At 41.8% G+C, this 14,154-nt stretch overlaps 1 protein-coding gene across 1 annotated transcript in view; it reads right to left on the reverse strand.

The window, feature by feature from the left end:
• The window catches only part of PMEPA1 (prostate transmembrane protein, androgen induced 1), an 89,097-nt gene extending 79,548 nt beyond the window's left edge, over positions 1-9,549 (reverse strand). Inside the window, exon 1 of the mRNA XM_063959054.1 lies at positions 9,065-9,549. Coding sequence (XP_063815124.1) covers positions 9,065-9,167 — 103 coding nt within the window. The 5' untranslated portion in view covers positions 9,168-9,549. The remainder of the gene's footprint in view (positions 1-9,064) is intronic.
• Positions 9,550-14,154: the final 4,605 nt, after the last annotated feature.

Consider the following 14,154-nt stretch of genomic DNA (forward strand, 5'->3'; position numbering starts at 1 on the left):
ATTGCTAACAAACACCAATTCCCTATCTCTCTCAGCCAGTAAATTGTGGGGTCAGAGTGACAGGAACTGAACTATGAAATAAAAACTTAACCCATTCTTTTATTATATAAAAATGCCTTATTTCTCCCAAGCCATTTAAAAAAAAAAACAAAAAAAAAAAAACAGTTAACAGGTTTATTAATTGTTCAAAAAGCCCCTAGTTTTCTTTTTTTTAAACTTTAATTTATTATGCTACATTTCTGACATACACAGAATAGTGCTAATTGTCCGGCAGCCCTCAGTGTTTACAAGTTCCCCGGCTATTTATGCTAATGCAGTACAGTCTCCTGGGTATATTTTTTCTCCGCTCCTGAGTCGGCAGCAGTTAAATCAACTTCTCGTGAAGCAAGTAATCGATGGGAAAAGCTATACAAATTATATCCTCAAAGATCAAGTGTGGAGTGGAAGGGCAACAAGGCCCCGGCGGGCAAGGAATGTTTACAATGTGCGGGCACAAGAGTAAATTCCCTATAAATAACATTATCTCACCCACACTGCATGCATTACAGAATACATCAGAAATTAGATGTGTGAAGTTATACAAACAGCATTTAGTTAACACTTAAATGCAACACTCATATAAAAAAAAAAAAAAAAAAAAAAAAAAAAAAACACCTCAAGGTTTGCAGTCATTTACCAGTCAGTGGCCAAACTCTGCCAAAAAAATACATGGAATTAAACGGTAATTCTGCATAATGTACAGTAAGACAGGTTGGAGAAAACCTCGGTGCTTATAGTATTATGTACCACCACTTATGCACCTGTAATATAGCTATACATTCAGCTTTGCCCTGGATCCTTTAAAAGACTCTTGATACAGTGCCAACATACTGCATAGCCACATACAGGGAAGGTTTGTACATTCACATTAGCTCACTCACTCTCACTCAGGGCAATAATCCTACCAGTACATTTTCAGTGAAAGAAACCCCACAAGAACATGACCAAGAATATTATCATACTATCATACTTTTAAAACTTTAATAGTGACTTAAACCTTGAAAATCTCTGGAAGCTTTGATCAGTCTATAGTTATGCCTTTCATCCAGGAATCATGAGGCATGATATTCATATAGTCCTGAGAGGATGGGTTAGCCTTGACACAAACTTTAGCTATACTTTATAAAACTGACCCACTTCTCTACATTAGGTTTAGGAATAACTAGAAAGGCTAATTTAACAAATCGTAATGGAGGGGGCTTTTTAAAAGAAGACCAACATGGACAGCCTGCGGTTATTAAGTGGTTATAGAACTACAGGACCCATTTTAACTTGACAGTCTACAGCACATTAAAATATATATATTTTTTAATTCAAGTGAGCAGCCAGATCTCTATAGCCGGCTACATTAACTAGAGCCATGGGATTAATCCCTGTAAAGAAAGTTAGTTTTATGTTGACCAATCTCAGAATTATTACATTGCATGATAACCAAAGCACGGATTCACCATCCAAAGTCAATTTTCCATTCTGTATGCAAAGCAAATTAGACTAGATCAGAGTATGTATAAAGCAACAATGAACTACAAATACCAGCATAATCGGTCATTATGAGTTTTACTTAAGCTTTAGTGTAGCATGACTTTGTAGCAGCTGGTTGCTTAACAATTGTATGTGTACTTTCCTAACCTTGTGGAATCTGGTTTAGTCTCCTATCAGCAGTGGCATATAGTATAACACAAGTCAAAATACTTTTGAAAAGGTCTAAGCTTTTGCTCCTCATTTCCACACAGAGGGGTCCCACATTTTAGACAGAAGTGAGCCCTGTTACTGTCTTGCTTTGTTGAAGATGCATTGGACCAAAGGACACAGCAGCTTCTAATCATAATTTTTTTTTATTTCAAATGTAACCAGGTCCCTCATTGCAGCCATTCCAAGAGTCAGCAGCAAACACTTATCAGTTGGCTACTGGTGATCCAACCACCATCATACAGCACAGTAAAACATGACAAGTCATTAAGGGATCAATTCAATTCACAGCGGATTGAATAGCACCAGGAGGGAACTCCCAGAGCTATCCTACACTGGCTCCCATTCCCCTACTGAATCCTCTTCAAACTCCTCACCTCACATACAAGGCCATCTCTAATTCCACTGCTCCCTACATAACCAACCTCCTCTACCTTCATACTCCCTCCAGCCCACTACGGTTGGCCGATGACCGTCGCCTCTCCTCTGCCCTGGTCACTGCTTCCCATGCACGAGTTCAAGATTTTGCCCGTGCTCCCGCACCCCTCCAGTGGAACGCGCTCCCCCGCTCCATTAGACTCTCCCCGACTTTGCAAAGCTTCAAACGGGGACTGAATACCCACCTATTTATTAAAGCGTATCCCTCCGATGCATAACCTAGTCCTTAGGCTGCTCCTCCATCCCCCTGCCCCATGCCTTGAACATCTCTGATTTGCTTGCATACTGCCTTCAGGCTTCCTTCCGCTTGCTTGCACCTCATGTCATCTGTCTGTCGCCCCTCCCCACTAGATTGTTAGCTCTTCAGAGCAGGGCCCTCTTTCCTCTTGTTGTCAAAGCCCTCTTCTCGACACATTTCACTCGCAGCTCTCTCCTACTCAGCGACCATCCTTATCCGCTTTCTCTCCTACTGGTAAAGGCTCATCTCTATCTATAGCCGTCAGCCCCAAGTAGTACGATGATTACTCCCTCGCTCCTTATATCTAAGCTGTATTATGTTTTGAGAATTGTGGTGCTCTTTGTTACCTGTAGTCTATTTTTGTTATTTATTTACTGTAATGCTCAGTTTGGTCTCCCTGTATTGTCCTTTGTACGGCGCCGCAAAACACTTGTGGCGCCCTATAAATAAAATGTAATAATAATAATAATTCTATTGACCCCTAAGAGGCAGATGTACTAAGGGGATCAGTATGATATCCCGGCTGTCTGAATGGGGATTCCGACCACCGATATTTCACCGGGTGTCGGATTTTCGGCGTCAGTCTCCTGACAGCAGGTATCCAGACAACCGGCAAATTGACTGCCTCCCGTACTAAGTCTTAGAGAGTGATAAAGTACCAGCCAGTTAGCTCCTGACATTTTTCAAACACAGCCCGTAACATGGCAGTTAGGAGCCGACTGGCTGGTACTTTAACAGCCATGTTACGGGCTGTGTTTGAAAAATGACTGGAGCTAACTGGCTGGTACTTTAGCTCTCTCCACTTTATCACTCTCAAAGGCTTTGTACATCTGCCCCTTTTGACTGAAGAGGGAAATTATGAAAATTAAGACTAAAAAAGTTAAACATTTTACCCACAGAAAAAGAGCACTGTATCTATGTTCTTGAAAATATACATTTTATTTCAGTTTGAAGCTAGCTTTACATTAAATGGAATATGTTTGCTGCTGCAACGAGTGGGGTCATAGAAGGTGAGTGTATAGCAAGTCTGTTTCCTCCCAGGCTGCCCACCGCTCAGCAAGCAGCAGGATGTGGTAACTACAGGTGACATAACGCAACAAGCTGCTATGTATGTGTGGGCATATGTGCACATTTCTCATCAGATCTGTGCTTCTTTGTTTTGTATCCTCTTTCTCGTGATGTTCCAAATTTTGTTCCATCCCTGTTAAAATTAGATTGCAGAACAGACACCAGAGCACAGCATTCAGAGGACAATGTGATGAAAATATCTGAGGCTTGCCAGGACTCGCTGTGTTTGTGAGAATCCCAACTTCTGCTGGGTTGGGTTTTCTGCAGAAAGTACAGTATACAAAGCACAAATAAATCTAGGGCCCAGGCAAACTAATAACTTGTATTCTATGCTTGGAGGGATTGTTTAAATAACAGCAAAGCAAAGCTATACACAAATGCACAAAGTAATTTACAAGAGAAAAATGAATTCAAGTATGAGTAATGCTGGAGTGATCATAGAAAGATCAGAAACACCCTGCAGGTTAGAGTGCCTTTTACTGGACTAAGGGATCTATTTACTAAGCATTGGAGAGATAAAGCAGGGAGAGATAAAGTACCAACCAACCAGCTCCTGTCTGTTTTGCAAACACAGCCTGTGACATGGAAGTTAGGAGCCGATTGGCTGACACTTTTTTCTCTCTCCAACGCTTAGTAAGTAGACCCCTAATAGAGAAAACCTAGTGAAGGTCACTTGCTTCTGCAGAAGTCTCTTAGACCCCTTTCAGACATCAGACCAGGCAGATTGCAGAATCTAGCACACTGGCAAATTCCCGGATTTCAGCTCTGTGACCCTGGTCAAGAGCAGGGTCGCGGAACCCGGGACTTAGAGTCTGGTCGTTTGTATTCAGACATACCAAAATCCCGGGTTGATGCGCATTCATGTGCACAAACCCAGGATTTGGATGCATGTCTGAAAGGGATCTTAAACATATCAACCGACAGGGTGCTTCAGAGACTGGTGCAGTGGGGAAAATCCCCAACAAGTACTGACATTAATTCACATGACTTTTCAACAGCTCTTGTTTACAGGGCTAGTGTTTTAAACCAGCCATTGTTCTACTATATATACTCTGAAGAAGTCGTCATTTTTTTTTTTTTGGGGGGGGGGGATCCAAGATGTTCTGCAGCAGTTGCAGACTATTTATTCTTGCTAGCCAACCCTGACAGCTGTAGTAGCAGGTCATCCAACCTATTTAACAAGGAGGCAGCCCAATGTCTGCTTATTTGCCCCTGAGGTAGAAAGAAAAAAAAAAACCAGACAGACGTCTGCAAAACTGCTGCTGTCTTGTTAAATTGGGATGTTGGGATCACAAGCAATGATTTAACACTGAAACCTATATGCAATGTGACAACAATAGACAGTTGCTACATCACTTTGATGCAGAACGGACTCTTACCATGGACAGATGTACAATTAGCTACATAAATAGTGATCAGGAGACGTTACTCGAGCCCCATGTGTTCTACCATTTTTCCAATTTAATAAACAAACAAAACAATACACAGAAAAACACTGCACTTTAGGCAACTGATAATGCCAGTCATATATCCTATCCAACATGTTCAGATATTAGACTGCTATGAACCACTAACATATTCTAATGCCCTTTACAATAGGACACTATATAATCCTATTACAATCACAATTCACTTACATAATCAGCCCTACCACTTCAGCTGGTAGTCATTTCCCCTCATAGACTGCTACATACAGAACATAGCTACTTATTTTTACTATAAATACAATGCAGAAAATGGCGTATAATCCGAAGTGGCGCCGCACAGAACCAACCCATATACTGTGTATATGTACACAGGTACAAAAACAAATTCACAGAAAATAGTGATTTCACTTAATTCACACTTGATTTTAAAACAGGGGTTATCAGGCTCTTTTAACAAGGAAGCAATTTTCCTAAAGATGCTTCTGGAGAGATGCAGACATTATCCCATAATTGCCCTGGTGGGGGGGCGGGGGGTATTCTGTGACACTGAATTTTACATCCTAGGATGCATGCTTTACTTTGAAATCCTTTGGAACACAGTAAAAAGTGCATGTAACTTGACTCAATTCGCATAACATACAGACAGATACTGCTTATCTGATTACACTGGTATGTCCACACTGTAATCATGCATGCATAAAACACCCCCTGAAAATTCCACAGTTCTTTTACAGAAATAAGCTCAGACTCATTTTTCGACTGACGACTTGTGACAATTTACTTGCTGGTAAAAAAAAAAACAACAACAAAAAAAAAAAAAAAAACAGTCACCTAATGACCTTGATGGAAGCTGGGTGAAAGAGGATACTGCTTGCTGTTTCCAAAACCAGCGACCCCACAGTGTTTTCTATAACATCCTAGATGCAATATTGAGACTAAAAATAAGAAGTCAAGAACAAATGTAGGTTGCAATTGTCAGAGGTTTGTTAACCCTTTAGACAGAACATATTTGAGACTTAGCAGATCTTTTTCAACACCTGTATACTGCAGTCTCACGTACCAGTATTCCAAAGTTTTGACATTTCACAGTCTGAGAGATAACAGAGAGGGTAGCCCTAATCTTGCATATTCTGTTTCACTATATTTCTTTACTGAACCAATATCTCTTGCGGGAAACGACACCAAACATAAAAATGGTCTTTAATGATATCTCAACAGGGTTTCTGTAATACACATGATATAGTGGAATGCCTGATTTTGGTAAATGGCCACTTTTGAAATACAACCAGTATCTGAACTGCAGAATGTATAAGTAAGTCATAACATGGACACTGTGAAAAAGATTTAAAAGAAATGTTCTAGCTGATTTTTATCATGAACACTTGTGTGCACTATAACACCGAGCAAAGTCTGGAAGCGTTGAATTGTCAAAACAGGAAAAGCTTTTACTAAACTTTTTTTTAGCAAAGGTTTTCAAGTTTGCAGCCTACAGACCTTAAGATCTCATTTATGGGCAATGACGTGTCCTTTACTTACAAAGTGTCTGTCGCAAGTAATTACCAGCCTCCTAGATGAGTTTACCAACTCACATCTTCTTTTGCACACAGTGCAGGCACTGTCCTATAGTCATCACTGAATTAACGGATAGCCCTAACAAGCAGACAAGGAACTTTGGGTATATTCATCTCAGGGGTCCCCAATGAAACAAATTGCAGCGGAAAGCAAATAAGATACAAAATAATACATTTGATCGTTTTCAGACCATAAAATGTCATATCATGGGTTAAAGAGCCTACTGCAAAATAATGTGTATTTGGCAGGAATGTCATCTACAGTCAATAAAGCACCAGAGGTCAATTCATGCAACCGGTTTTTAGGAACCCAGTGTCCCCGACTTACTGCCACTAACTGTGTCATCCATTTTGTACTAAAACTTGGTGTCTTGTAAGCTGAAACAATTACATATTGTTCTGTTAAAGAGACGCTCAGCACACTCACTGCCAAACTCCGTGAACCCAGACAGAGCTCATGATACGGTAAGCTTATTGCCCTGATAAAGCTGATGAAAAAGGGTTTGAAATGAACACACAAAACACCTTGATGAAGATGATGACATGTCTAATTGTGCCTTCACCCATCTCTATATTAAATATAAAGGGGAACAGAACGTGTTTTCCTATATTATGCCAATTTGATAATCTCAATTTCTTTAAGGCAACTATACGATTTTTATTCATCCCACTGTATGATTGCTACAATTTTACATCTGCAAGTTGTCCATAATCAGCTTTAGTCTATAAATGAGTATGTAATTTAAATGTACTTATTTGAACATGTACAGTCTGCAACTGATAAGTTGAAAAGCAATAAAATGCTTCTGGGTTGTAATAAACAGCTCTCAGCAGCAAAATAAAATAGTCTTTTGAGGAACTATTTGTGGCTGTAATAATGGTGATCAATAAACAGCTCCTGGGTCTACCAGTCTGTATATTGTGTTTTATGGTCTGGGCTCTTTAAATACACTGTACTGCTTGTAGACTGGGGACCACAGAGCATTGATTGTGAGCCATATAAAACTGTCTGGTCACCTCACGGGCTGCCACTCCGCCTCCTATCTCCCAAATTTTTGGTGCAGTCACCGTACCACCTCAGTGCAGTGACATTAAATCCAGGCTGCAGCTTTAGAAAATGTCTCAACTTCTCACTATTAAAACTTATGCAAGACACCGTAAATTCTGTGCTTCCTAGGAGACCTAATAAAACCATTGAGCAACCCTTTTATTTGAAGTTTTCATGTTTAATAGGTGTGCGTAGCCAGCCCTGGGGTGCAATCCTTGATAGCATTCTAAGGTCAGTGGAAAAGATGAATAATCTGAGTTTATGCAATAGTTTCTGAACAAAAAGTTTTGTAGACATTGTGTCAGTGTCGCAGACTGGCTGAGGTCATTTTCACTTTCAAGCTATGGTCTCAGAGGCGGTCTGGAAAATTCTGAAGGGTGGCAAGGGGGTAACAATATAAATAAAACAGGCAAAAATATAAAGACCATTTTATATACTTAATAGATTTCTGGTCACTGGAAAAGCTAATAAAACCATACTGTGGGTCTCTAAAGTCTAACTATACATGATCAGATTAAAGCTAGGTACATACTATACAATTATCTGGCAGATCTAGCTGGTTGGTATGAAAATCTGGTAATGAATGAGAGCAAATGACAATCTACCATTTGTTCCCAAATACTGGAAAACTAACAAAACCTGTCATTCATAAAAATTGGTTAAACACAAACTTAACCAACTTGGATGAACGACTGTTTTTGTCTATTTTGCCGTTTTGGGGAGCAAATGGTCTATTGCCATTTGCTCTTATTCATTACCAAATTTTCATCCCAACCAACTAAATCTGGCAGATAATCTGCCAGATAATTGTATAGTGTGTAAATTGGAAAGAAAATTATGACAAATATACCTGTCCTGAGACAGGATGGGGGAACCAAAACCAGAAGTGTAAACATTTGCCCCAGGGGGGGGGCGGAATCAGCACCCAAACATGCAGGCAACTGAATGCCAAAGGGAGCTGAGATTCATGAAGGTAGCTCATAAAAACTAACTTTGTCAGTAAAGCACTGAGCACATCACTGGCACACTATAGATTCACCTATATTAACCCATAGCGCATTGGAGACGTGGCAGCTTAGTGTGGGGGAGGCTATACCAGCCTATTCAATGAAGATGAAATTGGATCTTGATGACAGGAACAAGCACCTAAACTTCCTACCACCAAAAGTTGTCCCCTGCCACACAAGCTCCCAGGCAACATATTTACTCACATATAGTATGTTCAGATGTTACAAATAAAACAACCCCTAAGAAGCACCAAAGCTTTCTATAAGCAGCTATGGCTGCAGAAAAGATCAGTACGAGTAAATGCACAGCCAGCACTAGAAGAAAGTAGAAGCAGAGCGTGCAGAGGATGTGCCTGAGAGCACTGCAGTGAGAGGGAGCCTCCCCCTATACTATACAATGTACAGAAAACTCTGGGAAAGTTTCAGCACAGCCTGCTGAAGTGATGAGAGGCAGGGAAGCGGCTCCTCTCCTATCCACACACTGATATATATTAGATTCCACACACACACAGATGCACAGAGGGGAGAGGAATACTCACTGATCTCCATGCTTTGCAGTAAGGACCTCTTGCAGTTACAGGAACAGGAGACATTGGACTGGATAGCAGCGCTGGTACTGTTCAGACCCATCAAGTTAAACATTGAACAGGAGACTCCTCTAGAAAGAGCTGCGGTCACTCACTCACACAGGGCTCTGACTCCGGCTGCTGGAACATGGCAAACAGAACTACAATGGGAGCTAGTTACTTTGTTTCAGTCCCAATTTGGGCTAGCTGATGGGGCAGCCACTAAGTCCTTCTGCTTGTGGAACAGTTTCTGACTCCCAGGCTCTGGGCAGGTCCCTATGCCCCAGTCCCAGGCTGCTGGGCTTGTGTGTGAGGAGCAGTAGTCTGTTAAGTCCCAGTCCTTCCTTCCCCCTCCTCAAGTCCAAGGAGATTGCCTTACAGCTGGATCCAACCCCAGGCAGCCAGACGGGCCGTGACGTCAGCGCCAGACTGGGACTGCCCTAACACTGCACGGAGGCGGGGCAGAGGGCACAGTGACAGGCAGGAGTACGGGCCATTCGTGAGCAGCTGGTGGGCGGGCGCTGCTGTTAAAGGGACAGGCTGTCTGGGTATAGCCAAGATTGCCCGACAGAGGGAGGTTTGCAGGTGACGCCGGTGACTTGCATTTCAAGTGCTATGAAAAGTATGCTTGTTAAATTAAAAGCATCACACGTATGCTGCAACTTATTTTTTTTTTTTTTTTTTATTATTACAAAGCTTATGATCAGTTTTTAGGTGGGTAAGGAAGAGTTGGTTTGGGCATATACTGTACCAGAGCTCCATTCTATGCATTTGTAGTGATCCCAAACCATGGGTGCTAACTTACGTTTTACTTGCCAACCTTCTGTGTCTACTTCCCCACTTATTTTCTAGCTGACATGATCTAATCTCTGTCAGTGTAGGTTAGTGCTTTCATTTCTAGTAAACTCATTTAGCTGAGGGTTACTGCAGTTTGAATATGAGGGGAAAAACAAAAGATCACATGTGGTCACACTGTGGCAGGTATGTAATATCCATATAATCTTACTTCATTCAGACACACTAGTAATATATCAGATACAGTGACAGCTGAGATACAGATCCCTGGTACCTCTGTGCGACTACAGCTTTCTGTGTGGGCTCTGGGTAGCTTAATGCTTGTCTTTGCAGAAGCTTTCAGTGGGGGTAATTCTGAGTTGATCGCAGCAGCAAGTTTGTTAGCAATTGGGCAAAACCATGGCCCTCATTCCAAGTTGTTCGCTCGGTAATTTTCTTCGCATCGCAGCGATTTTCCGCTAATTGCGCATGCGCAATGTTCGCACTGCGACTGCGCCAAGTAAATTTGCTAAGAAGTTTGGTATTTTACTCATGGCATTACGAGGATTTTTCTTCGTTCTGGTGATCGGAGTGTGATTGACAGGAAGTGGGTGTTTCTGGGCGGAAACTGGCCGTTTTATGGGAGTGTGTAAAAAAACGCTGCCGTTTCTGGGAAAAACGCGGGAGTGGCTGAAGAAACGGGGGAGTGTCTGGGCGAACGCTGGGTGTGTTTGTGACGTCAAACCAGGAACGACAAGCACTGAACTGATCGCACTGGAAGAGTAAGTCTCGAGCTACTCAGAAACTGCACAGAAAAATCTTTTCGCAATATTGCGAATACTTCATTCGCAATTCTGCTAAGCTAAGATACACTCCCAGAGGGCGGCGGCTTAGCGTGTGTACTGCTGCGAAAAGCGGCTAGCGAGCGAACAACTCGGAATGAGGGTCCATGTGCACTGCAGGGGGGGCAGATATAGCATTTGCAGAGAGAGTTAGATTTGGGTGGGTTATTTTGTTTCTGTGCAGGGTAAATAGTACTGGCTGCTTTATTTTTACACTGCAATTTAGATTTCAGTTTGAACACACCCCACCCAAATCTAACTCTCTCTGCACATGTTATATCTGCCCCTCCTGCAGTGCACATGGTTTTGCCCAACTGCTAACAAAATTGCTGCTGCGATCAACTCAGAATTAGGCCCATTGTTCTTCCTTTTTTGGGGGGGGGGTGGGGTAGGGGCTTTCATAAAATAAAATATCTACATTTCTGTTTATGAATAATGAAAATATGGATGGCGCTAAGGGATAACCAAAATCTGTGCCCTAAGGAGAGTAGGTGTCTTCCCACCTGGTGTGGTATTGAAGGTCAACCACACTTAGGTCGACAGTGTCTAGGTCGACCACTGTTGTTCGACAGTAACTAAATCGACAGGGATTCTAGGTCGACAGGGTCTCTAGGTTGACAGGCCAAAAGGTCGACATGAGTTTTTCTAATCTTTTTTGGTGTAGTTTTCACCATGCAGTGACCGGGAACCCCAATGAGTGCACCGCTTCGCCCGCCATGCTTCGGGCAAGGTGCCTCGCTCCACTACCGCTGCGCTCGGCACAGGTTACCATTCCCAATCATCCACGTAGATCGTAAAGTATAAAAAAGTTCAAACATAGAAAAAAAAATGTGAAGAACTAACGACGACATAGAATATTTCGACCTAGAAACCCTGTCGACCCAAGTCTTGTCAACCTAGAGACCGGATACCCTTCCCACCAGACACCTAAAATTTTTATATGGGAAAACAAGGAGAGGAGAGGATCTGCTCTGCAATTAACATGTCATAGCAGCCTAATTATTAAGTGTGTCCCTGTGAGTCTAGTACATACAGTAGAAGGGAAAATTTTGTTAAAAAGGAAAAAGTTTGTCCTTATAGGGACTGTTAATAATTCTGTTACTGCCATGATTATTAATACATATACCCCATATACATAACTCCTATCTATACACCTTCAGCACTGGAGAAACCTTATTTTCCCACGCTACTACCCCTTTCAAACGTACATGGAAATTCTGGATTTTTGCACGTGAACGTGCATCAACCTGGGATTTCTGTATGTGTGAATACAAACGACCCAGGACTAAAGGGGCGTACACACCGAGCGATGTTCACTTAATTTCTAAGCAATCTGACTAGATTCCGTCCTGTGTGTAGGGGTGCTGGCAACACAGGGTGAAATGAGCAGTCCCACTGTCACCCCCCCCCTCGCTCAGTCAGCACACATTGCGCTGTGTTGAGCGGGGGGGGGGGGGAGATGTGTGCTGAGCGGTCTGTAATAGATTGGTCAGCACACATCTCCGGGAGAAATCTCCTGTGTATACCCTCCTTAAGCCCTAGGTCCGCAACCCTGTTTCCCACCAGGGTCGCAGAGCTGAGACCCAGGAATTTGCCGGCTTGCTAGAACTGTCAAATTCCCAGGTCACATGTCTGAAAGTGGTATTAGCCTATCTTTACCAGCGCTCTAATGGTGACGGAGAACTGGTTTGTGTTCATATTTCCGAAACTGAAAAGAAGAGTTTGTAGTGGAATACAAGATTCTTTTTTTAATTTACCTCAGCATATGTTTTTTCAGCATAGTAATGGGCCCTACAGACTCGGCGACCCACCGCCGAGCTGCCCGACCGCTGAAACGGCAAACGGGCGACCCCGTGGCGGTGGGGGAGCAGTGACAGGGGGAGTGAAGTTTCTTCACTCCCCCCGTCACCCGGCTCCATAGCAGTGCATGCTAATGTGGACAATCTCGTCCATATTGGCCTGCATGCATAAGCGACTGGGCACCAACATTGAACGAGCACGGGGCCGCGCATCGTTCATCGTTGGTTCCTACACACTAAACGATATAAATGAGTTCTCGTTCATTAATGAACGAGAACCTTCATATCGTTTATTAAAATGTATTAGTGTGCAGGGCCCTTAACGTAGTGATTTTTGTTATCCGTGGCTCTGAACCTGTATTCTGCACCCATCAAATTAAGTACATATTAATCTAGCACTGGGTTAAATAGTTATGGGAGTAAATGTTTATTATGGTTTTGCCTTTTAAATTATTGCTGCTTTAACTCTAGAGGCAAAACACTGTAATCTTGTGGGTGCCTGCAACTCACAGGCTATTACATGTACTTCATAGTGACTATATATGTGTATGTTTCATTATTGACTGCCATGTATAATATTGCTTTTGTCCTGTTATGTTTCTAATGTACTTTGTACAGCTCCACATAGATAAGGGATAATAATAATGATAGGTTCCATTCATCTTTTATGTTTAAGGCAGTGGTTCCCAAACTGTATTGATTCACGGTGCCTTTGAGTACCAGAATTATTGTTTTTCATGGCACCCCTAGGCCAAAAGTTTCTTATTGAGAAATTTAGAGAGAAATAATAAATTAAGAAAATTGTGTTTATATGTCATCCTTAGGTTTAATTGCATGCTGAGGGACACAATTTGCTTCTGTTTGTCCACATATTTTATGATTGGCAGGCCCCAGCACTGGTTTTGCCTATTTAAATTGTCCATATACAATTTTAATTTGTCCTGGACCACCAATCTGTCCTGAGGCACCTCAGGGTGCCATGGCACACAGTTTAAGAACCACTGGTTTAAGGCATGGCTGTCACTTTTTTACTTTTAGCATGCTTGAGTTGATTGGCTGGTTTAGGAAAAATATGTATTATATCAGACTGTTGATCTATTTAATCTATTGATTCCTCTCAAAGTTATAGCAGTCCTTCCATCCCCACATATACAAAGAATCCCTTCAATAAATGGCAAAGTGTTAGTGATCTGTGCAGTCTGGAAATAGAAAAATGTAAATTAAACAATTTTTGCTCAAGGGTTGCAATATCAATACACATTACAACTCAGAGCAATACATTTTGGGGTGTGGAATGGGGGGGGGGGGGGGGGGGGGTTGTTAACGGTGTGATTTGTGATTTCCAGAAAGCTTGGATGTAAAAGAATATTGCACAAAATGGTGTTTGGTACTGAGCATACATATTTTTATTAAATCATCTCACTGACACTTTAAATACTAGTAAAATAACACTAAATGGGTGCAATGTTTACAGCTCATATCCATAACTCCATTTATATAAGACACAGACAAAATCATTAATGGTTAGTCCTGACATTATCCAGTTACTAACCATATTATCTTGGCATTCTTAGATAATTGTCAAAATGTAAAGGTTCTTGTGCTGTGATGAGTACTTTACTTAGCCTTATTTTACTTTGGATTTCTA

Source organism: Pseudophryne corroboree, chromosome 3 (assembly GCF_028390025.1).
Source record: "Pseudophryne corroboree isolate aPseCor3 chromosome 3, aPseCor3.hap2, whole genome shotgun sequence".
NCBI classification, from domain to species: domain Eukaryota; kingdom Metazoa; phylum Chordata; class Amphibia; order Anura; family Myobatrachidae; genus Pseudophryne; species Pseudophryne corroboree.